At 39.3% G+C, this 24,689-nt stretch overlaps 1 protein-coding gene across 8 annotated transcripts in view; it reads left to right on the forward strand.

The window, feature by feature from the left end:
- Positions 1 to 1,875: 1,875 nt before the first annotated feature.
- Positions 1,876 to 24,689, forward strand: part of caska (calcium/calmodulin-dependent serine protein kinase a) — a 182,161-nt gene continuing 159,347 nt past the window's right edge. For 3 of the 8 annotated variants that reach the window (XM_065251875.2, XM_073812036.1, XM_065251873.2), the window contains exon 1: positions 1,878 to 2,528. In XM_065251875.2, coding sequence (XP_065107947.1) covers positions 2,470 to 2,528 — 59 coding nt within the window. In that variant the 5' untranslated portion in view covers positions 1,878 to 2,469. Of the gene's footprint in view, positions 2,529 to 24,689 lie in introns of all 8 variants that reach the window. The other 5 variants (XM_065251880.2, XM_065251876.2, XM_073812035.1 and 2 more) reach the window with 4 other exon arrangements.

Consider the following 24,689-nt stretch of genomic DNA (forward strand, 5'->3'; position numbering starts at 1 on the left):
AATCATCAGCTACAGAAATCAATGCTGTAATCCAAAGGCACTAATGTTAAAAGTGCAGAAAGAGCCCAGAGTGCATTTCTGTGGAATGTTCCACCATTGCCAAATTAAAGTCAACTTATTCAGGAGAGTTTTATGAATGTTGTTTACTTTCCTTATAGTTTTTCCATGCTTTCTAATTTTTAAGAAAAATGAATACTGATTATTTTGGGGAACAACTAAGTATTTGCAGTGTTTACAGTATTTTTTAATAATAGATAATGGATAAGTCATAGTTTTTTTCCAGCTCACAGACAATTTAATATTCTATATAGTCTTGGAATCAATAGTGCATAATATGCTGGAACCATCTTTGTTGGTTATGCAAGTTTAGATTATATTTTTTTAATTATTATAGGCTACATTAATTTGACATAAAATATGATTGTCTGATGTTGTCTTCATTAAGGAAAATTACACAATGAAGACTGTAGAGTTAAATATTGCCATTTAACAATTCAAAATAAAGTATTTGGACGATAAGTTAACAGTGGATACAACTGTAGGTGAATTTTATGTAATATAAACAATGTGTCATCTGTGTTACTGTATGTCTGCGTAAATTAGCATTTTGACCTTTAGAGGAAAAAATCCTATAAGTTTACACAAACCTACTTTGCCTGAAGAGATTTTCTGAAGAGATTTTGTCTGAACACCTGCTGAGATCATTGTTAACAAAGATCTTCACTCCCTGTACACTACACTATTCCTATAAAGAGGGAGTTGCCTATAGGTGATGAAGATGCATACAAGTTATAGGAGGCCTACTTAACATAGCTCTAAAAGTACTGATATAAACTTCTCCAAACGGCAGTCTATGGGCATTGGGACCTGTATTATAATTGCATAGTATTTCAATTTTAATTACTTCCTTAAAGAGCCAAATTACAGAAGTTAGATATATTGTGATGAAGAATGTGGTTATTAAGTAACTTATTATTATTATTATTAACTATTCTACTTTGTTTTAATTAGGTATCACAATATTCCAATGCAAATATTTATATGTATACATAGTATAGTATATATGTATATGTTTTAAAGTTGTTTACCCTTATTTATTTAACTTTATGTATTTGAATGTATACTTGATTATTGATTATTTATGCCATTGGGTCTTATTGAATGGATCTTATTTTTGACAATATTTGACATCTATAATATTTTACATTAATACAAATAAAAGTGTTAACATTGATGCATCTATATTTTTGAAACTTAAATAGAGGTACAGTAGCATCAATGTCAGAGGGCGAAAATAAAATGCTAAATTAATACATTCAAATCACTTTTTTGCCTCATTTTTAAAATGTATAAAAATAGTGTGCACTTTTCCTATCGACCATAGCAAGTAACTTAAATGGTTTCCACAAGTTGTTTAATTTGTTTACCGCTTTGCATTGAGAGAACCTCACTTACACGACGGAAAGAAACTGTGACTTTGGCAGATAAATGGTGCGTTCCAGGCAGGTTTTTAAACCCGTGAGTTACGACTTCAAAACCACGACTCACGACCTTATGCGTTCCAGGCAGCCCGTAACTCGTGTTTTTACAACCTTCTACCGGTGAAAGTGCACTGGAACGGCAGTCAAACCCGTGACTTCCCACCCGTGAACTCGTACTAGATCGATGTACTCCCAGTTCAGAGTCGTGAGGCGTGGTTTTGAACTCGTGAGTTACGGGTTACGGGTTGCCTGGAACGCAGCAAAATTCTGAGACACCTGGTCGTCATTTTGGCTCGAGCAGTCGTGCTGTGCTATGCTGGAATTCCGGAATAAGAAGGTCCTGCTGGAGCCATTATGGCGTATGGCTATCCAGTTTCATAACCGCGAGTGGGAGGAGTTTGGCTTTTTTCTGGAAACTGGAATTAGAGCAACGGAAAGGCGGCGAGTTTAGAGCGCAAGCGACCAACGGAGAAGCCCCGCGCGTGGGTAGAATGAGTAGATTTAACTAAGCTGCGCAGAACATCGTTATTTTTATCCTAAAACGGCGTGTATTTGTTTTTGGGGTTTTCGACAGAGTCTGGTTACTTAGTTTATCGTTTGGACGACTTGACCGTTTGCTTTCGAGACTTCAGCAGCGATCGTTCTGGAGTTTTTCATAACGTTTGAATTACCTCAGCTTCGAGTGGCTGGATTAAGGGGGCCGGGAGAGAGGGAGGAGAAGGTGGGGCAGAGTGAGTCAAACGGACCGAGAGCTCACTACTGTCCGCCTGTTTCAACCGAGTCGCCGACGGATCTTTATTTGCCAAAACCGACAGGATTCAAACATTCTATGCTATTCGGAGGACGATAGCAGCGGCTGTCAATCAATCTTTCGCCGCTCGTTTCAGCTACTCTGAAGTGTCTACGCTGTGGTGCGCCGTAATCCGCTGATATTTACCGTTCGGACGGATTTTTGGGGGAAGTGTAAATTCCCCGGTCTTGTTGGACCATGGCCGACGACGACGTGCTCTTTGAAGATGTTTACGAGCTGTGCGAGGTCATTGGCAAGTAAGTGTCGCGGGTTTTGTCACTTTGATAATGGCACACAGGCAAATGTTCATCTGTAACTCGAGCTGTGTGTGTTTTAGCATCTTGTGTCTCGTGATGCAATAGTTGTCACTGCATTGGACTGTTGTGCTGCATTGCTGTTATTGACAGCACTAACTCTTCAAAAACTGCACGTTGTCTCGAGCAGGAGGCTAGGTATGGGAGTGGTGTATGGTGTCAGATAAGAGAAGTCTGTACTTTCGTGCAGGTAGATATAGCCATTCAGGATCTGCCATATTTGTCAAACAGAAGACGTGCTTTTGCATGCTTCCTTCTTCTACTATATCAGCATTTTATGCTTTTTAATGAGGTCGTGGTGTCACTTGTCTTACAAATGCCGAGAAAAAATTTTCAGGGTTACGCCTGCAGTCATTTTTCATTATAGGTGTGTGAATGGCCATTATGAATGGCCTAGGCATATACTTTACCTTGAGTAGTCATCGTTTGAGTTGTGGCTATAACTAGAATTGTTACATTAAGCTTAAAAAGGCCCATTTTAGACTGAATAGTTGCTTAATGTCCTGAAATTTGTTCATACTTTCAGATACACAATCAATATGTATAAGTGACACCTTGAGATCATGCAAAGGTAAGCGTGCACTGAATTTTGGACTCTAGTAGGAAGGCATAGGTTAATAGAAATTTAACTTGAAAGGTTGTAAATCTATGGGGGGATCTAACATTATATAGAGATTATTGTTGTTTATTGAGTGTTCTGGTAAGCCACATTACGAGTTTGGTGACTTTTAAAGTGAGACTGTATTGATAAAGTGCAATCCTTACATGTAGCAGCAGGCCTGGAGCATTTTCATATAGAAACTGAAATGCAGTTAACTCAGATTGTGTCAATTGTCGTGACTTTGAGATATAACTAGCTTACTGTCCTTAACTGTCACTTGCTGCAACAGATCAAGTGTTTTTGCTCCTAAAAATGCTTGATTTGTAAAGACTTGATTTGACGTGATTTGTAAAAAGTTCATTTCAAGACCATGTAATTAGAACATCCAACATGGTACTTTGGTAGTTTCAGTTTGTAATTACAAGCAGTTTGATACATGTTGCTGTCTCATAATAACAAAACACCATATAGTTAGTCTACTTGCTGCGGTTGAAGTCTATGCTTAGAAAGACATTATATAAATTTGGGCTTTGCTTTTTGTGTTTTACAAAAGTAAAATCAACATGGCCCATCAAATATCGTCTATTTTCATTACATTGTAGCATTTGGCAGACACGAGGTCGAGGGCGTGGCAATCAAAGAGGTGGGGTGTATGCGTCATGATGAAAATTAAAATATTTTCAGGGTTTCCCGCAGAAAATGTGTTAGTTAAGGTAGAAGGGTTGTGCCGATGGGCGGGCCGGGGGCGTGGCAATCAAGGGGCGGGGCGTACACGTCATGATGAAAATATTTTTATTTAGGGATGCACCGATACCGTTACTGGTATCGGCCTCGATACCACATTTTCTATTTTTTTGTTAAATTATATGACTAAAGCTGTTACCTGTAAATTTAAATCATGTTTTTTATTAAGTACTCGGTATCGGCAAGTACTGAAATGCAAGTACTCATACTTGTACTCGTATTCCAAAAAAGTGGTATCGGTGCGTCCCTATTTTTATTTAAAACACCCAAATTAAACTCAATTTTGAAGAAAATATGACAGAAAATGAACACATACTAGATTATTAATTAATTAAATGTTTTATCAACAGACTAGTTATCCTCCAGACAGTGACGGACCATGTCTTTCTCTTATTTCGGCCATGTTGCGCGTGCCCGCTCGCGGTGTGAAGCGCGTCCACGCTATTTTCAGAGATGCACTTGACAGCTTTTTGTGCAGCGAATTTTTTTTTTGGACGACCTAGTTAAGGTGGTATGGTATCCCAGGTTAGGTGGGCCGCCCGAACTGAAGAGTGCTGCGGGAAACCCTGATTTTAGTAAAATATTTATTTTTAAAACACTCAAATAAAACTTAATTTTGAAGAAACTATGCCAAAAAATGAACACATACTAGATTATTAATGAATTAAATGTTTTTACCTCTAACCGTAATAGCTGCGTGATGAAGTGAAACTAAAGTGTTAAAAACACAAAACTGAAGCAGATGTTGTAGAATTAATTACATTATCTTAAAGGAGTTTAACTACTGTAGCATGTAAATAAGGCACATAAATAAAGTGAGCAAGAGCGCTCAACAATTATATCTAATCAACATGCACGTGAAACCCTAGCAGGTTGCTCAAACAACAGAATCACCAGCTAACTTACTTTAAAATTGCAAGAACTATAGACTAATACAATAACAGGCTGGCTTGAATAACCCCAAAACATAAGTCCACTTACAGTTCTCACAGACACATGTTTTATCAACTGGCTATCCTCCATACATGACGGACCATGTCTTATCTCATTTCGGCCGTGTGGCGCACGTGCATGCTTACGGTGTGAAGCGCATCTGCGCTATTCTCCGAGATGTTTTATCAACTGGCTTGTTATTATTATTTATATAGGTGTTGGAATGCCGTTTGGCCTATAGTAGACTTTACTGATTCATTCTGCTACAGAATTATTATTTATATTTACAAAGTTGTACACACACACACTCAAAACCTTTTTCCTTTTGTCTGTATGGCTTGTTGCCGTCTTAGTGATCCACTTTCTTGTATTGTGCCCACCCTAAGGCCTCATGCTGGTGTTGGGAGGTAAAGAGGATGCTGCCCATTAAGCAGATCCACTCCCACCGTCACTGCCTCTTTCCCTAGGTCCTAAGTTCTGTGAGCTTGATAAAGATATGTGTGCATTTGTGTGTGGAGTGCTGCTGTGTTTATGTCTGTTATTATAAACAGCACAGATTGCTAATATAGCACAGGACAAGGGGTCAATTTGAATAACTAGGCCGTTCTGCAGTGCCATATTTCATCGTCACGTTGTGTCTGGCCTCCTGGCCTGTTTGTCAAAATCCTGAATGCTGCTACCATCCAAGTTTGCATTTATATTAAGATATTTAAAGCATAACTGACATGTTTATTTTAGTTTTTTGTTTTCCCATATTTAGAACAGATGTTTTGGGAAAAACCTGGTTACCAACTTGAAAAGGTCTGAATTTGTCAAAGCCAAGGCAGATGGCTTTGCATACTGTTAGGCGTGGTGCATGGTTATATGGCAAAGCACAGTGTAATTACTGTATAAAACAGGGATGAATTTAGTAAACCTTACAGAAGTAGGCTGGGTATGTGATGTTATTGGTCATGTACAGTATGAAAGTTCAAGTGGTGGGCTCTGAGTCTGAAGAGATTGTTTGTTTAGAAAACTAATGCTTTAGTCACTGAAACATGCCAGAGAGATGAAGCAGTCTGAGGTTTTGCTGATGCATGAAACAGTCGGCTGGTTTTCCAAGCAAGAGTACTGTCAATGTGCAGCACAGCAGTTTTAGCTCTTTCAGACCTGGCATTCCATCTGAGCATAACACATTGCAAGTGCTTAAAGTCTTAATTCTAGAGGCTAAGGTGTTACTTGCATTCTGGTATTTGCACTTCAAGAATCCTTTGTTGGTTGCTTCAAGAAACCTATTTGTTTTACAACCCCCTCAGAGAAAGGAACGTCCATACATAACTCTGACACTGTTCCTGCGGGTATGTCCCTGCTGTGCACAAATCAGACATTCCTCTGGTCTAATAAAAACCCTGGGATGGTGGATCCTGTTGTGAAAAGCACTGCAAAGCTGCTGTGATTGACCTTCATTTATCCCCTTGTAGAAATAACTTGTCTGATAAAGGCAAGAGCCCCGTCATTTTACCACAGTCTTTAAAAACATGTGTAAACATGTTAATTTTTGTGTGAAAGCAATTATTTCTTTAGGGGCTGTTTACACCTGGTATGAAGATGTGTTTTCGTCAATCAGATCACAAGTGGAAAGCGCTAAAGTAGGGATGCGTGTTTATTCGCATGCGATATCATGTGCAACTCATCAGTAAAGCCGGTTCCTTGATTAGTAGTAAATCGCTATCACCTGCTATTCAGATGGAGCAGCATTTAATACACAAAGCTGTAGTTCACTGTAGAGCTGGCAAAAAAAAAATCGTCTGCGATTCTCCAATTCTCATGCGTGTCTCATCAGTAAAGTCAGTTCGGTGATTGGTATTAAACCGCTATCACCTGCTTTCAGATGGAGCGACATTTACTACACAGAGCCGTAGTTCACCGAAAGCTAGGCAAAATCTTGGAAGATCGTCTTCGATTATGAACACGATTTTGCCTAGGCTCTGTGTAGTATATGCCGCTCCATCTGAAAGCAAGTGATGGCAATTTACTAGTAATCACCGAACTGGGTTTACTAATGAGACACGCATGAGAATCGCAGGCGATTTTATGCCCAGCTCTAGTTCACTGATAAGCTTGCCCATATCGCAGGCGATACGTCCGCGATAAGTAATGGGAAATTGTCCTGAATTGTCAGTGAACTATGACTTTGTGTAGTAAATGCCGCTCCATCTGAATAGCAGGTGATTTCGATTTACTACTAATCAAGAAACCGGCTTTACTGACGAGATACACAAAGATAATTACATGCGAATAATTGCGTATCCCTACACTAACGACAGGTGTAAACAAGGTGTAAAATGTTTTGAGCTTGTCCACTTATGACCGCATTCAACCACATTTTGACCGCAATCTTATTTCATTAATTGCGCTGAAATATCAGAGAAAGCCCTCACAAATTCATGTATAAAACACTGTTCAGCATGTTTACTAACAACACAAGCAGCAGACTCTGACCTAATATTAGTTTAATATTAGTTATATTAACCCACAGTCCCCACAGACCACCCCCTCAAAGTAATAAGGACAGATGTGGTCAAAAGTGGACAAAAGAGACGTATTTAAATATCAGGTGTAAACGAAATGTCAGGTGTCTCTCTTGTTCATTTGTGATTCGATCAACGAAAACACATCTTAATACCAGATGTAAACAGCCTCTAAGATTGTTAATAGGTAGTGGTAATGAGGTCAGTAGGAGTGTGTGTTACTGACTTTGATTTGAAGCAGAGTGACACACTGACCCAGATGAGAGGGTAAGAATCGCTGAACCACCGTGCTTGAACGTCTAGCTTTGAGCAAAAGGTGGGGAGCGTGATTGAGTTTGACAGTGTTGTGACTTCTTTCAGCTTTGTCTTGCCAGAAGTTGAGCTTTGGAGTGCAGCAGATTGTTATTTTAGTAAATTTCCTAATCACCTAAAAATACTTCTCAAGCTGTAACAAATGAGGAGTTTAGATGCAAAAGCCACTAAACGCCACCTCTCAAGATATTAAACGCATGTTTACTAAGTTTATCAAATACTTTTGCTGCAAATTTGTTTAATCCCATCCCCTCAGGCCATTCGAAAATTCGGCAGAATCCATTAAGAGTCTGATAAAAATGCTTTTTTTGCAAGAAAACATGTCAGACGTACTTAGAGGGTTTTGCATCTGAGTTCTACAAATATTAGCTGACTTTAAAGTCAATAGGGTCCTGCACCAAACTTACTTTTTAGTCTGAGGCTGTTTGCTCTGCATTTCATCATATTCCTTCAAAGCTCTTCTTTTTGTAATTTTTTTTTAATTTCTGGAATTGGAGAGTATTTCATCAGCTTGTTTAAAACTGCATTGTGAATGTAGATGATGACCTGACTGACGTAGTCAGATACGCAAGGCCTTTGGAAGAATGTTAAACATCTGCATCCATTGCACGACCAAAGTTGTGATCTAGTATTAAAGTGTTTAAATGGTGCACATCTGTGCCCACAAAAAGTTTTTCAGATTTCCACAGGATTCCATGTTAATTAAGTAAATGAGGAACTCCCACATCCAAAATGAGATAATAAATTAGCTGAATATTCTCATCACGTATTATACATTCATCAAATACTTTTGTTTCAAATTCGCCTAATCCAGGCCATTCAGAAAGCGACTTTGTTGAGAATCCATTGAAAAAAAAAATTTACTCATTTACAGGGCTCAAAATTAACTTTTTTATTTGGTAGCACTGGTGCTCCCAACTTTTAAGAGTTAGGAGCACCGGGAAAAATTTAGGCGCATCCATCTAAAAATTAAAAAGCACCACAACTACAATGTATATGTTAAGATTTATTTTATTAAAAATAAAACCCCACCACCGGGCTTTACATATCCTATGGCCAGCATTTAAAATTTGGTCTTCTATTTTATTTTAAAAATTATTTTTGCTGCATAGATTGCTAAATTAATACCCAAAAGATGTTGAAATAGTATGGCAATAATAATTTAACAATTACAGGTAAAATGATTAAGATTACAATAGAAAATCTAGCAAACACGTAAAACACTGATTAATTGGGACATTACAAAAGTGACCTTAATATAGAAGGCTAATATATATATATTGGTATTGATAACTGCACTACCAGGATGCTATTACTACTAAATAGGCAATGTTTTAAAAAATACTATAAAAACATACCATCAACATTGTCGTGTTCCACATCAACATGGACCACAAGGATGTTTGTTGGATGTCCATTCCCCAGCGCATGCGCACATACCCTATCAAACACTCTTTGACAGACAGGTTGGTGCCTCCATCAATAATGAACACATTTGTCATGACACCTCTTTTGTTTTTGGCACTTTCGCCATGTTTAAGTAAGGTCTGGCGCTTAAATTTTTGATTCCGCCACCAACGCCGTTTTACAGGATTTACAGTAAACACAGTAAGTTACATCGAGCCATTTTCATAGCGGAGATACTCGAAATCTTTAAGCCACTCTCTCCGAAAGGTTTAACGTCAAGTCTTATTTTCCGGTGGTGGAGTCGCATTTGAATCCGGATCGTCATCATTAATTACAGTAGTAACATTGGCTGTAGTCGGCTCGTTCTCGTCATGCTCGCGGTTCCTCTTTCACATTTTTGCGCTTCACGTACCAACGTAGCACGGCAACAAGGAATGACTGACGCTCATATTAGCCAATCTGCGGTCTTCATTAAACGCAAGAACTTAATGGTGAAATTTGATTGGTTATGTAACGTTGGAGAGAACACTGAACCTGGGACAGCAGCACGCAGCATCACAATCTAAATCAAGTCGCACCACAACAAAATGGGCAGTCGCACAAATGCTCCCAAATATATTTTGAGGTCGCACAGATTAAATTTCGGTCGCATATGCGACCAAAATAGTCGCAATTTCGAGCCCTGATTTACAAAAATGTATGTCAGATGAGGGTTTTGCATCTGAGCACTTCAAATATTTTGGCTTATTTGACCAGTTTTGACTTTAGGTCTCAGTGTTGTTTTTCTTTTAAATCCGCACAAAACATTTTAATAAATTAATAATTACTGTTTTCACCAAGGCTTTTTGCTATAACTTTTTCAACACATCTCAGTGGTTTTTTGATGTTGGGGAAATTGGCTGCTTTGTGACTAGTATGCACAAATACACACATTGATTCTTACGTTAAAAAATTGTCTAATATAAGACTAATATTTAATAATTACTGACGATGATTAACAATTTCATATTTTTATGTATCAGTAATGCAAGTAGATTTTCCCCTCAGATCTCATTTACTATTTCATTTAGCAGTGGCTTTTTTAGCCCACTCTCAGTCAGCACATGTTTGTAGGTTGTACTGTGTTGCTAGTTGTAATCTATTATCTATGTTCTTTGTAATATGTTAATGGTAGCAGGGTTGAGGCCTGATCCATCATGTTCTAGGTCTTAATAAAGCTCACTGAATAGACCAGTGGCATTTTTTTGTTTTAAAAGATGCACAGAGCTGAGCCACACTGACAGTTCTTTTCAGGTCACCAACACTGCTTTCCTAATAAAACCAGCAGCACATACTGTTTAATTGCTTTCTCACTCCACCTGGAATTTAAAGATACTTCCCATGAGAGAAGACTACAAAAGGATATTTTTTGTGCAATTCAATGTGATTGATTGCCTACAAAATGCATTTCTACCCTTCTCATTAAGGCTAATGCTTATCAGTTTGCTGAAAGGAGATGAAACATGGTTGGAGAACTTGTTACTTCGATTTAAAGTATATGTAATATATGTTACTGCCAACTTGCCAAAGACAGTTTTTACCTTTTAAGTAGTATGTTTGCTATGACAAACCTCTGGTTAATTACCGAAGTTATTTTTAGCTCACCTGTGACGCTTCACACCCATCCCATATCTGTCTAGTCGTGTGTATGCTGTAGACTTGTATCCCGTTCCACCGGCTTACAGTATATCCCTTCCCCTGCCAATCACTGCTGTGTCTGTTGCCCATTAAAGGTGCTCTAAGCGAATTGAAGCGTTTTAGACCATAAAACATTTTTTGTTACATACCGGAAACATCTCCTCATTATCTGCTTGCTGCCTGTCCGCTGATCAAACTGTAAAAAAACGCGATCTTTGTAGACAGCCCAGGCTTCACAAACGGCAATATCAACAAATGGCCAAACCTAGCATCACAAATCAAAACAAAGTATTCCAGCCAATAAACGACAAAAAGGATTTGGGGGTGGGGGTTGGGCGCGTTCATGAAAGCACGGAAGGGAGGGGGAGGGGGAGGAGTTAGCTACGCTCCGTCTGTTTGAAAACAGTTTCGAAAGTCAACAATAACTAACGTCTCGCAGATTCGCTTAGAGAACCTTTAAGCTGCTCTCTGAGACTGGCCTTCTTTATCTCATCCTGGATGTTTTGCACTACATTTGCCTTATTGACTGTACAACCGAGTAAAACCGACAGTGCTGAAATCGCAGAGCCAGACCATTTTCAAACTTTTTTCATCTTCTGTCCTGTTTCAGGGTGGGCTTTTTGAATTGAAGTCATTTCCTGCTGCTTTGCCAAAATACACACAGGAATCTGGCCTAGCAGCATAAATGGGTGGCTTAAATTGAACCATATTTCCTTGGTAACCACTCGGCACTATTTTAGTGCACCAGTTATTCGGAGACAAAGCGCATATAGTAGTCCCTGCCCTTAAGTGGTGCTTGCTTTCAGTGTGTCAAGTGTGTCAACAGAGCTTCCATATTGGAAATGTTTTTTTTTTAAGTGGCTAATGCATTGTGCACACATACAGTAAGTAATTGAATGTTTGTTTTCTTCAATTTATTTATTAAAAGAAAAAGCACTTTTCATGTGTAAAATAATGGTAAAGGGTTATCCATAACATCATCTAGATAACCTCTGCTTGACACATCTGTTGTGACCTTTAGTATTAATTGTTTTGTAAACATTTGTCTCTAAACGTGTTGTTGTTGTTTTGGACTCCCAAGTTAATAAAATAAAATTACTGTAATAAATAGCCTTTGCTGTCTTTGCTAACTTAATGTCTTTTTCATTATCAATTTTGTCACAATCAGTTCCATAATCAGTTCCATTTTTACATCCCTAAGTGAACTTGTGGTCCTTGATCATGTATACCCGTCCCTGTCCATCTCCAATATGTCCAGTTTGTGTAACCACACATTGCTATAGCACTTAAGCTAGCCATATTTATGTGGTTTTAAAACCTCAGTCAAGATGTGATGCTCATGTCGCTCATCTTGACATTTGATGTTAAAGTATGACATGATAACCCAATGAACTTGTGATGGCGCTGTACATTTTGCACCTTATTGACGTTATTTTCATTTTACCAAAGGTGAATTTGAAAATCACAGCATCTTTCTAAATCATAGTGCCTCAGTTATGTGAGGTGTGTTCAGCTTCACAGCATTGCACGGATCTCAGCGCCGTAGGTGTGTGTAGGAAACAGACTTTTTTGAATCATGCATGATGGTACTGATGTCATAAGCCGATCCTCGCAGAGCAGGGCATTAAACATGCACCCAGTCTTTACTACCGCAGGCGCTTGTAACGCTAACCAGACATCTGAATGCCGCCATAACCACAAAAACTTAATGGTAAATGGACTGCATTTATATAGCGCTTTCACAGACCAATGGCCGTCCAAAGCACTTTACAAGTTTTGCCTCAAATTCACCCATTCATGCACTCATTCATACACCAATGGCGATGTCAGCCATGCAAGGCACAATCCAGCTCGTCGGGTGCGGCTGGGGTTAGGTGTCTTGCTCAAGGACACCTCGATACTTGATCAGGTGGAGCCAGGTATTGAACCCACCCACCTTCCGATTTGTAGACAACCTACATGAACCACTGAGCCACTGCCGACTAAATAAAGAAACCTACACGATCATCGTTTTTTAGTGATCGATCGTTGATGCCACGTTTGAGTACTTGAGCAATCGAGTACTCGTGCCCATCCCTAATTAAGTGGATTTAAAACAAAGGTATTTGATGAATATATAAAACATGTTGAGAGCATTCGCTTAATATCATTATCTTATTTTTGACTAAGGCATTTAGTGGCTTTTACATCATAACTCATTTTATAAAAAATCTGGTGACGTTGGAGGATTTAATTCTCAACAGACGTTTGTAAGTCTGCTTGTAAGTGGCCTGTTATTTGATAGGGCTTAACATCAGGGTAGTAGATTCAAGACAGAATAGTGCAATATTCCTGCTGTCTAACCTTCCACTATTTTGTAATTAACGTGTAAATCTTCAGATTGTAGGTTTCGGTGTCCTCCACAGAATTTACAGTTGCCATCAGATGTGTTCTGCTGTGTTCAAAGATCCTTTTATTGCTTCAATAAAAAATTGTGTCGCTGGCTGACAATTGTACGTAAATCATTCTCTGTTGCGAAATTTGCCAGGTTTGAAGTAATGCAGTGTAGAATAAAAGATAAAAAATTATTCATCATCCCACCTTTGCATTCTTTGCTTGTCCGCAAACTAATTACAGTAGTTTTGTTTTCATTGCTTTTCCGTGTTTTGCATTGTAGAAGACATTAAAGTTATATTGCAGTTTTTTATAAATGCCTCCATAACCACAATGTAATGGCTAGATTTCAATCCAGTGAGCGTTGGCTGACCATGAACACAGTTTTGCCATCCTCATCCTACAACTACAGACTACAAATGACTCCAGTGAAGCTTATAATAGGGGATTCTTGAGGGACCTCAGATAGTGTTTGCAAATTGAACCGTTTAATGTGAATATTGGCAGGTGGGTTTCTCACAGAAACTCTGTAGTTGAGTCTTGTTTATCTTACTCAATCAGCACCATTTTTAATACTCCCTAACAGAGTATTTCGAATTAGTGTGAAAACTCCAGGCTTTGCCATTAGAAGTATTTTTGCATGCCTTTTATCTTGTGCCCTCTCTGTTATTAATATGGTTTGTTCAGATGGGTATTTATGTATTTATTGTAATTATGCCTGCAGAAATAACGTTGAATCTTCTAATGTTGAAAGCGGAACAAAATTATTTATCATGGATCCCCTGGGTGCAGGCTCCCTGTTTTAAATAGTGATTCTTCAAGAAAGATGGGAAGTAATCTTCCGCTTCTCCCGTTATCGCCACAATCAGCGCTCTGCCTTAGAGGAGATACTTCAGTACTTCCCCATCAGCAAACTGATGGATGCTAATAAAATGCCATAAGATTTTTCATGCCTAATGGAAATAGGCTGGAAATAGGCTGCAAGCGAGAATGCTTATTTTCTTATGGTAAACTTTGCCTTGGTTTTGGAAAGTCTGTGTTTATTATAGTGTATGTTCGTGCAGCCTTCTCATGAGACTGTTTGAGTTGAGAATAAACAAACAATCAAGGTATGGAGGATGTGTTTAGCTTAATGAATGACAGGTGTTTGTGATCTGAAGATCTTCCTGCTGAGGTATGTGTGTATAGAATCTATGCGGGATTGGTGACGAATCCATATGTAGAATGAGACATACAGTAGCATGATGATAAAAATTACAAAATGCAAATTGTGTTGATCCTGACTGCTGTGGTGTTTCAATGGATTTCGGCTGTAACAGTATTTCGCGATACACAATACACTGTAAAAAAATCCGTAAAAATCACAATGTTATTGCAGCTGGGTTGCCGGTAATTTACCGTAGATTTACATTTATGTTATTAACTGGCAAGAGTTTGTTCAAAGTTAAATAAATTTTAAATATTAACAAGTCTTTATATTTACAGAATAAAACTATACAGTAATAGCCTCATGCAAAGCATTCTGGGAATCAGAAATCATCATCAACCTTTTTCTGTTTTTTGCTTCATATTTTGTTTCCCCAGAATGTTTTGCTTGATGTTGTTTTTTTAGTTTTACTCTGTAAAGACAAAGACTTGTAAATGTTTAATGTTCATTTAACTTTGAACAAAATATTGCCAGTAAAAAACATAAATTTAAATCTACGGTAAATTACCGGCAACCCAGCTGCAATTTCTACGGAATTTTTTTACAGTGTATAAAACTAAAGGTGCAAAAGGTGATATTATTCACTGTTTTATGTACTATGGCTGTTTGATCATTAGAAACTCATTGTGGATCTAAAATGACCGTTTTAGTCATGCATTTGAAAAAACATCACTCGTCGTCAAACATAATCACTATAAATACTCTTTATTATCATGAAAAAACTATAAATGTTTGAAGAACAGCGATATAAATGGGTGATTCTCACGAAAACTTGGTTGTAAAAATGTCAAGCATGAAAATGTAAAAATTGCTTAAATTTACTTGTTTTCCACCAGACATTAGAAACAAAGTCTGAAGTATATGGGAACATTAATTTAAAAACTTTTACTTATCATTTAACACTTTTTGTAACATAATTTCAAAAATAAGTCCTAAAAAATCTCATTACCGCAACAGTCAGAAAACATCAACACTGTTAGAAAAGCTAATATATTTTCACATTTTAAAAAATTGATTATTAATAGTCATGCACAGTAAATTGAAATTCTGAAATAATATTTATTTTAAATTTAACGTTTTTTTTTATTTTGTTTTATTTAGCTCATATACCGCAACACCTTCCACAATTTACAACTATTTTTTTTTTATATTTCGAAGAAACCTGACACATTTTCAAAATGACATGACAAACCTGAAAGAACATAATTTAGAGATTCTGCACATGCATTTAAAATCAAAGTATTATGCTTCTATTAATAAAATTAACATTTAATAAGCATCTGTTGCGGTAATGATACATAGGTTTCGGAAATGAGGTTAATTATTTCGGTAATGAGAATACGTATACTAGCCTGAGATTTTGTTAAAAACAAATTTTAAAGTAGAAAGTCTGATAATATTTACAGCATCATGCGTTCAAGTTCAAAACTGTTTTATTATGTAGTCTTTGAAAAAAATATTAAAGAAAAAACATTAGAACAGGAAGGCTTATATTAATATTCCTTTATGTCATATTTAAGTCCCCATTTATGCATTTAACATACTGAAATAAGATGGTCTTGATGACATATGCTGCCTACAAATGCGAGCTCTGAAGGCTGCAGCCATCGGATTGAGAAATGGCCAGCTAATGTCAGCTGGATATCACAAAACATTTGTGTAAATTAGATGAAAAATATTTCCTTGCTGGATATGATGACCTTTTACCATTCTGTATCTGTTTCGATTAGAGAGAGAGAGAGAGAGAGAGAGAGAGAGAGAGAGAGAGAGAGAGAGAGAGGCTGTATCCGAAACTTTAGACAGCTGACTTGTTCCCTAGCTGCCTTATGAGACAATGACTTTGGCTGCATAATGGCAGCTCCGAGAAATGCTTTAGGACAGACTTCATAGGCAGCAAAATTGAATTCAGGTTGAAATGTAAGCAGCCCTCTCTGTGTTCCGGGATGTCGCAAATCTGCTTGTGGTGCGGAGGTCTGATCGACCCACCCAATTCACACGAGCTCTGTCGGCAAAGAGCCGCTGGTGGTCGTCCTCCCCTCGCTCAACCGGTTCAGTTTGTCGCCGAGAGCCTGTGTCCTGAACCAGGAGCCGCCAGGTCTGTTTCCTTTGGGTTTCCGGCAGAGGAAGATGAGATGTCTCTGACAGCGTTGGATGGAGACTGGGACCAGGCTCCACATGGTGCATCAGACACACAGCCATCCTTCTACAAGGAACTGGTGCGCATTCTCTTCAAAGCCGTGCAGGACTTGGAGATTGAGTGGAGCACCAGTGTTGTTTTCGTCAACGATGACGATAACGAAATGATTTCGTTGACGCACCTATTTTTTATGACGCTAACGCGACGATGACTAGCTAAAAATGTCTCTAAGGTGACGAAAACATGACGAGACGCTTTCGAGTTTTCGTTGACGAGACGAGACGGAACGAAAATGAATGTAAGTCTGACGTTTACAATGCATGTCATTTCTGCATATTTTGCGTGAAATCTGTCTGTTTTTAGCTAAAAAGTATCCGCAATGCTGCCGTTTCCTCTCCTTGTTTTGGGTCAACACAGTCACGCCCACCACCCGGCTGCCGCCATGCTGCGCACGCGCACCAGATTTCAAACAACAACACCAAACCTGCGGCTGTGGCGAGTTCGAAGGACGTTGCGGAGGCGCCAATAAACGGAAACGATGAGATGATTAATGGACATACTTTCAGTATAATCCATCAGACAGAAAAACGGAATGCATATTGGGAGACGACGGTAAATGTGGCCACAAATAGGGCAAGAATGGGAAGAATACCACCAACCTCAAGCGGCACCTGAAGGCTCATCACGCTAATATTTTTTTGTAAAGGTAACTAACCAGTCACGCTGTTAACAATCATATACATTTTACTCGACATTCGGCTTGTGACACATTTCATGGTAAGCTTAAGGTTTTACATGTATCTACTTGTCAAACCTAAGCCCATTTCCTATACTTTTTGTGGTGTATTTAAATAAGGCAAGGCACGCGTTTCTCAAATTTATAAGTGAGGTCTCAGCGTAACACACAAACTCAACATGAGGGTATATCAGGCTCAACTTTTTTGTTATGACATGCGCAGAAGGCACATCAACTAAAACAATGGCAAGACCTCAGGGAGAACCTTAATGCACATTTTAATAGTATTAAATACACCACACTTTTTAACCTAAATTAATTTGTTAAAAAATACTTTTTTACTAAAATTGACTTAAACTTGACTAAAACCTTTTTGCGTTTTCGTCGACTAAAACTTGACTAAAACCTTTTTGTGTTTTCGTCGACTAAAACGTGACTAAAACTAACAATTTCATAAGTGACTAAAATGTGACTAAAACTAAAAGCATTTTCGTCCAAAAGACTAAGACTAAAACGAAAACTAAAAGGGCTGCCAAAAACAACACTGTGGAGCACCCCACAAGAACCCCAGAGAAGCAAGCTTGACTTTTGTTTTCTTCACTCAGGCCGCCCCGCTGATGCTTGGAGGAAAGTCACCAAAGCGTGGGCTACCCCTCCCCCCATTTTTTTTCTTAGGTAGGCTACCTGTGTATTCCCCCCATCAAGGACGCTGTGGCTGCTCACCTCTGCCCCTTGTCCACTTCCTTGGATGGTGTGGCACAGCTTTGAGGGTAGTGAAGCCTCATGACAGCACACCAGTCCGAAAAAGCATACCCGCGCCGAGAGAGGCTCTGTCTGCATTGCACACTATGGCGGTCCTACAGATCTTTTAGGCGCAGGTGCTTAAGGCTCTAGATGAGGGCAGCACGGATCTAAATACCTTCAGGGATCTGAGAATGGCTACGGATTTCACGCTAAGGGCCAAGAAGACCACTCATGGTGGTCATGCACAGTCACGCCTGTTTCTCCATCTGGCCTGTTTGGTGACACGGTGGGCACAATCACGGAGCATTTCTCGGAAGCGGTGAAGAGCTCTAAGGCTATGAACCACTTCCTACCTCACCACCCTGTGTCTCATGGACCAGAACCGGTGGTGCATCACAAGAGTCCATGGCACAAATCCTCCAGTATATGATGCAAGAAACTGGGTCCTGGGGGACTGCCGTCCGGAACGAAGCCGCTCAAAAACAGAGCATTTTTCTCCTCAGTTGGTTTTGTGTTGCTCGCCCCAGGGCCCGTCCTCACATAAGCGTCTACAACACGCCCCGCCACTCTCGAACACGACCCACATGCTGCGAAGACAGCAGAGGCGGAAAGGGTTAACGCACAGTCCTAATGAATTGCGCAGCAGCCCGCTTTCTGTCACAGCGCCGGGCGCTTTTAGGCCATCCTCTCTGGTGTCTGTGACTCAAGCACTGCGCAGAAAGGAGGTGCCGCCTTTAGTCTCCCTTTGTCCCTCGCCCCCAGGCAGCAATCTGACGCTGCAGACAGCGCGCATTGTACGGTCGCAGGTAGCTGAGATGCTGGCACGCATGGGATCCAACTTTGTGGATCTTGTGATCCAACTGATGTTGCAGCGCCTAGATGCGTGGCGTGCCATCGCTAGGTTGTTTTTGATACCTGAAAGTGGAAAGAAAGCATAACATTAAATTAGCATGTCTCACAACATGGGAGAAAAAAATTACACATCAGATGTACACATCATCATATAGTATAGTCTTGTTGCGTTGTGTGTGTGTCATGTACATTTCCTAACACTGTAGTGTGTTTTTTGCTAAATACACCTGCTAGTAACATCTCCAAACCTAACCTCTCTCTCTCCTTCCTTCTGTGCTCCTCGAGCCATTCTGGGTTGCTGTTAAGTTTCTCCCTGAACTTTGTCAACCTGGCCTTTGCTAAAGCTTTTTTCTCACTTGCTGACTGTCTACAATGAAGCATCATAAAGCAAAATATCAACAGTTAATACATTTTAAATTTATATTAAATTCATTAGAGATATTTAAATGTAATAAACAATATGCTTAAATTCTCATTTCCGAAACAGAAGTTATCTTTACCGCAACTGCTATTAAATGGTTGCGGTATATGAGAATGGTGTTGCGGAGGATGAGGTACCCCAGTATGTTTTGCTAAAAATAGAGAAGCCACATAGGCTTTGCTCATTTTTTATTCAGTGCATATAATTAGACTTTAATAAAGAACATTTTCATGAAAAACTGTAAATCAAACAATTTTCGAAATGTAGAAAACTACCTGTTTCGGTAATGATAATCAAAATGTCGTGTAAGCATTCTGACCAGAGAATATTTCAAATTTAACTGGAAAGATATAAAGAGATGATCTTACCTGGTAGCAATCTTGAAGTAACTGGTCCATGTGCTTGGTCACTCAAAATCAAACTTTATTAAAATTCTGTATGTGTGCTTAAACTGTTCTCAAAAAGTGTTGCGGAGGATGAGAACATCAGGCATGGACACATCAATTTTCTAATTTTTCTTCATTATTATTATACATGAATATTCAGTAAATTATTTTTCTGTCATCTAAAGTAGTCTAGCAAAACATACATTTATTTTTTTTCTAAATATTTTTGTTTTAATATGTTTAAATTACAGCATAACGCATGTTCAAACACAGCCGGACGCATTGCGGTAATGAGAATTTCAGCAGAAAATGAGATAAAATTTACAAATTATAAATTCTTATGTTGAAATCACACATTGTGCAAGGTAGAACACAGTATTGTGTTAATTCTGAGGCTTTTTAATATTACTATATTAAACATTTTATATCTAAAATCATTAGTGCCGTGGTGTTTCAATGGTTTCGTGAGAATCACCCAAATATAGCCTGGCTCTGCCCTCCTACGTGTTTCCGCTTAATTTTCATTTCGCTTTAGTACTACGTCTGGGACTGCTGTGTAGAGTTCTATAAAAAATCTGCAGGTCCAATCAGCAAACAGAAGGGGGTGGCTAAGAACGATGACGTTGAGGTCGTGCGTCAGTTTGAGTTGTAGTTCAGTAATGGCAGCGGAGAAAGACGTGAGAAAAGCTATTCGGTCCGTTGTTGCAAAACTGCCGAATATACAGAAGTTAAAGCTGGAGCAAGAACCAGGTTTGCTAAGTTTTGTTGGGCTGATTATTCGGACTTGTTGTTTCCTGTCGGTTTCAGTGCCTTATATACGTCACGACCACACGTTAGAGATCCTGAGTGACTCTGGGCAGATCCAATAGTTTTAAACTTCAACAGAGGACCCTCCTTAACTGAAGTAACGCTTTGCAATGGAGCGTGGCCAGACTCTCTGTACAAATGAAATGAATGTACGAGAGTCTGGTTGGACCAGGCTACTATGCTTATACATTTCCTGGAGCTGCCTATGTAATGGTACTTCTCTGGTGCTTCTTCTGTGGCACATATTGAGTTTCTGCGTAAGACCGCCGTCTGGCTTTTGAATGTAGTGGCATTTCACCATAATTCATGCAAAAAATTTGTTAGAAATAGCTCTGCACCACTATTTCTACAAATCAGGCTTGGAGAACACCTTCCTATTATCTTTCCTCTGTAAATGTATCCTTTTTGTTGTAATTTATGTTTCACAAATCATAATTTCTCTCCTCTGTTCATGGCTAAAATAGTTCTCTGATTCTTACTTGGATTTGTAAAGAAGCAGTGTTTGATTGGCTACTTTACGGTCACTGTCAAGGCCAGACAGATGTTTCTGCTGCACATGTGGACCACATTGCTTCCATATGCCCTGCTTTATGGTCTTTGCCCTGCACTGTTTGTTGTTACTTCTGTCTCGGTAGATGGACACAGAAGGTGCTGCCGAAGCTTTCTTCACACAGCTTAGTCAGTAACAGAAAGGTTTGTTGGCCTGCTCTGCTGTCACCAAGTCATAGCAGCAAAAATATGGTTATCTGTTATGCTGTGCTCATTACACACATGCTGTCACTACTTGTCACTGAGCTGTGTCTTCAATACAGTAGGGATGCACCAAAGGAAAGTTCCTGGCCGAAGCAGAATAAAATTAAAAACTCAGCCAATGGCCAAATTAACAAAACAACCGGCAAAAAATATTTTTTTTATTTTCCTAATTAGTTTCAGAATGTCAGTTTTACTAAATATTTATTTCACATTATTTAACAATGACATTTTTTTAACATTCAATCCGCCTTTTACACCTGGTCACTTGTTTCATTTACATTCGACCACATAAATGAGTGTTGGCTAAACTGATATCAATCTGATCTTCTATTCCTGCACAAAATGAAAATAACCTATTCATTACTCTGCCTTAAGAAACTTGCAACAATGCTTACAGAGCACTGTACTTCATGTTGAGCAGCGGACGCGCGCATCTGCATGTTTGTCATGGTAGGACTTCACTGGTTTTAGGAAGTTTTTATTACATACTGCTGACGCTCCTCGTTGTTCTATGACATGAAATTATTACTTTTTTTATTTGTCGAGAAGCTTAGGGCGCACTCACACTATTCAAACCAAACCATGCCCCAGTGCGATTGTCCCCCTTCCCTACTTCCCCAGAAGCACGCACTCACACTGTACTTTAAATTATCTGAGCCCAGGTGGCTTTCGACATAATGATGTGATTGTTTTGAACAAAGCAGGGAGTAAAGTGCCATCTTAACACTGGAGCCCATCATAATGTTAAGTCTGTGTTTTTTATTCAAAGTGGTTTGGTGCACGATGACACACGGCCCTCTCACATGCCATAGTATTGCTTAGTTGGTCTGTTACGTGTGCAGCTTGGACATTCACGTAACCCTGCTGCGTGCCGTGCATTCAAAGGTTTTTAAGGCAGCAGATAAAGGTGAGTGGTCACGCTATAGCCTTTTGCACCTGAGGCCAAGTTAACCCCACTTCAGCCCACCTCTGCAAGCCAGCAAGAGTGCGATAGTGAGGGGGGACAATCGCGCTGGGGAAAGGTTTGGTCTGGATAATGTAAGTGCGCCCTTAGGCTAACTGTTACTAACCAGGCATAATGAGACGTGACAAAGCGACCAGAGATGATAGCAAGATATTGATTGTTGTTTAATGTCCAATATTTCTTCACTGCTTCTACAAAGAAAACAATAAAAGGATCCCATCTAAAAAAGCAACATGAAATATAAGGTGCTATATCTTTTTTTTGCTCTTTTGCTGTGCAGTGTTTTGTGAGAGTGAGAGCGTGCACAAAGAAAGCTGGTCTACACACTTTTCAGATCATGCAGCATTTACCTTTTCAAAATGTATAAATAAATGAATCACTGCTGATTCATTTTTGTTATAAGGTAATCTAATGTATGTCAGGTGCATATAAAGGCCAAGTCCATTTTTAAGGGTACGCGTCGCGTACACTTTGTGAGACACAATTTTCGTCTTTTTAAGAGTGTGTACGTACTGTATGAGCACCGACAGATGAGTGTGATAGTTAAACAAATCTTACCTACCTGTTCAAGGAGGTCAAAAATAGGCTTTTAATCACATTTACTACAACCAGCTGTCCCCTCCTTTTCTGCTTTTGTGTTTCTTCTCTCGCTATTCTACTGTAAGGCTCCTTGACCACGTTTAGTAAATATGACAGTGTGCTTAGTTGAACCCAATCAGAACCCCTCTGGGTTTATCACCATAGCCCAAATAAACACTTATCTGGGGGCTGTTGAGCTGTGTTTAATGTAGCTCTGACAGGCAAGTAAATGTAATTAAACAAGGGGTCTCTTTCAGTATTTCTCATCTGTAGCTCAACATGTCTTGGCAGGTCCTGAGTCAATTTTACACTTCTCCCACTCGCTTTTCTCATCACTGCAGACGTGTGCATTCTTGCGATGCTTGCGGGGAACCACTTGCTGTTTTTTCTTTGATGTAAACACAAAGCGAAAGATTCAGTTTTGATTATGCTGCATTTTGTAGCTCTGGTCTCCATATGGAGCCATCTGTTTAACACAGTAGCATGTGGGGCGTGAAAGGTCGGACACCTGGACTAAATTCCTGGGCAGGAAGTGCCGTGACCTCAGTTCAGTGATTGCTCCTTGTAGAAATGCAATAACAAGCTATTCACACTGGCCACAATTGCAGGAAAAGGCTGATAAGGATCAGATGAAAGCTAAATTGAAGGTAACGCTTCTTGACAGGCAGATATCCGTCCTTCTCTGAATTTACCCGTATCAGTTTCCCTCTAGAGATAACTGGCACTTCATTTTCTTTTACAAGAGTACATCACTTGGGCAAATACAGACTTCCTTGTCTGCATTATACTATTTACATGTTCTTTTCAAATATTTGCAGTCTCTGTTCCCTGCAGATAGAGAGACAATCTGTTTACAATTGGGATTGAGCAGGCGAGAGCCAGTATGTGTACCATATCCAAACCACTTAGTTTTAAATTCCTAGAGATTCGAACAAAGCCCTTTCTTTTCCAAGTGATTTGACTTGCGATTTTTCTCCTGGCAGATGATAAAACGGGTGAAAAATCCTGCACTGAAGAAGAGATCCATTTAAGAAACTCAAAGAAAAAAAGTCACTATACACGTATGCAGGGTTCACACCAGACGCGGTAGACGCGGCAAGCGCGAGTGATTTGCGTGGATGGCGCAGCGTCGATGGCGCGTTCCGTGCGAATTGAGCGTTGCCGCGGGAAACGGGCGAGTTGAAAAATCTGAACTTCGCCAATCGGGACCTTGCTGAAGTAGTGACATGATTACAAGAAGCGAGCGGAGTCTCAGCGGAGTTGCAGAAGCCCCTACCATGACGCGAATTTCCGCGTGCATGTCTCGAATAATTAGAATTTCACACGCGAATGAAGCGAGTGAACTAAAAAATGTTAAAGCGTCTAGCTACGCGCGAATATCGCGTTTTTGCCGCCTCTACCGCAGCTGGAACATCATAAAGACCTTGGGAATTTTTTACATGGGCAAGTAAGTGGCCACCCATAGCACCCCAGCAAGCCTCCAAGTTCCAGCCTATAGAAAGTCCATGGCAACCTTTGCATCCACCCAGATAACTCTGATAACAACCTCAGCATGTGGTTGCATGTCAGGTTTGTGAGCACTAATAATATTTTTGAAAAAAAAAATATTTTACAGTATGGCTTTTCTTGGCTTGAGCTCACAGTTATAGCTTGTAAGTGCATATTTAAAATCAGGTCACTTTATTTTAATAGGCTGTCTTGTCATGAGGGCAGAGTGAAATGTGCTTGGGTCAGTATTTAATATTTCTAGCATCTTTAGCACAATGAAAACTCAATGAAAAGCATTCTTAGCATTCGCTTCTGATGTCGGAGCAATGGATGCTCCATATAATATACATATTTTTTTTTTTTTTTTTTATGTATTTTTTCCTTTGTTACAATTACTGGCTGTGTGGTTTATAACCATGCGGTGGGAAACAGCATTAATAACCCCTAACCTCATTTTGCACAGAGAGCAGTTT

The sequence above is a fragment of the Paramisgurnus dabryanus genome, chromosome 15 (genome assembly GCF_030506205.2).
Source record: "Paramisgurnus dabryanus chromosome 15, PD_genome_1.1, whole genome shotgun sequence".
Taxonomy (NCBI): Eukaryota; Metazoa; Chordata; class Actinopteri; order Cypriniformes; family Cobitidae; genus Paramisgurnus; species Paramisgurnus dabryanus.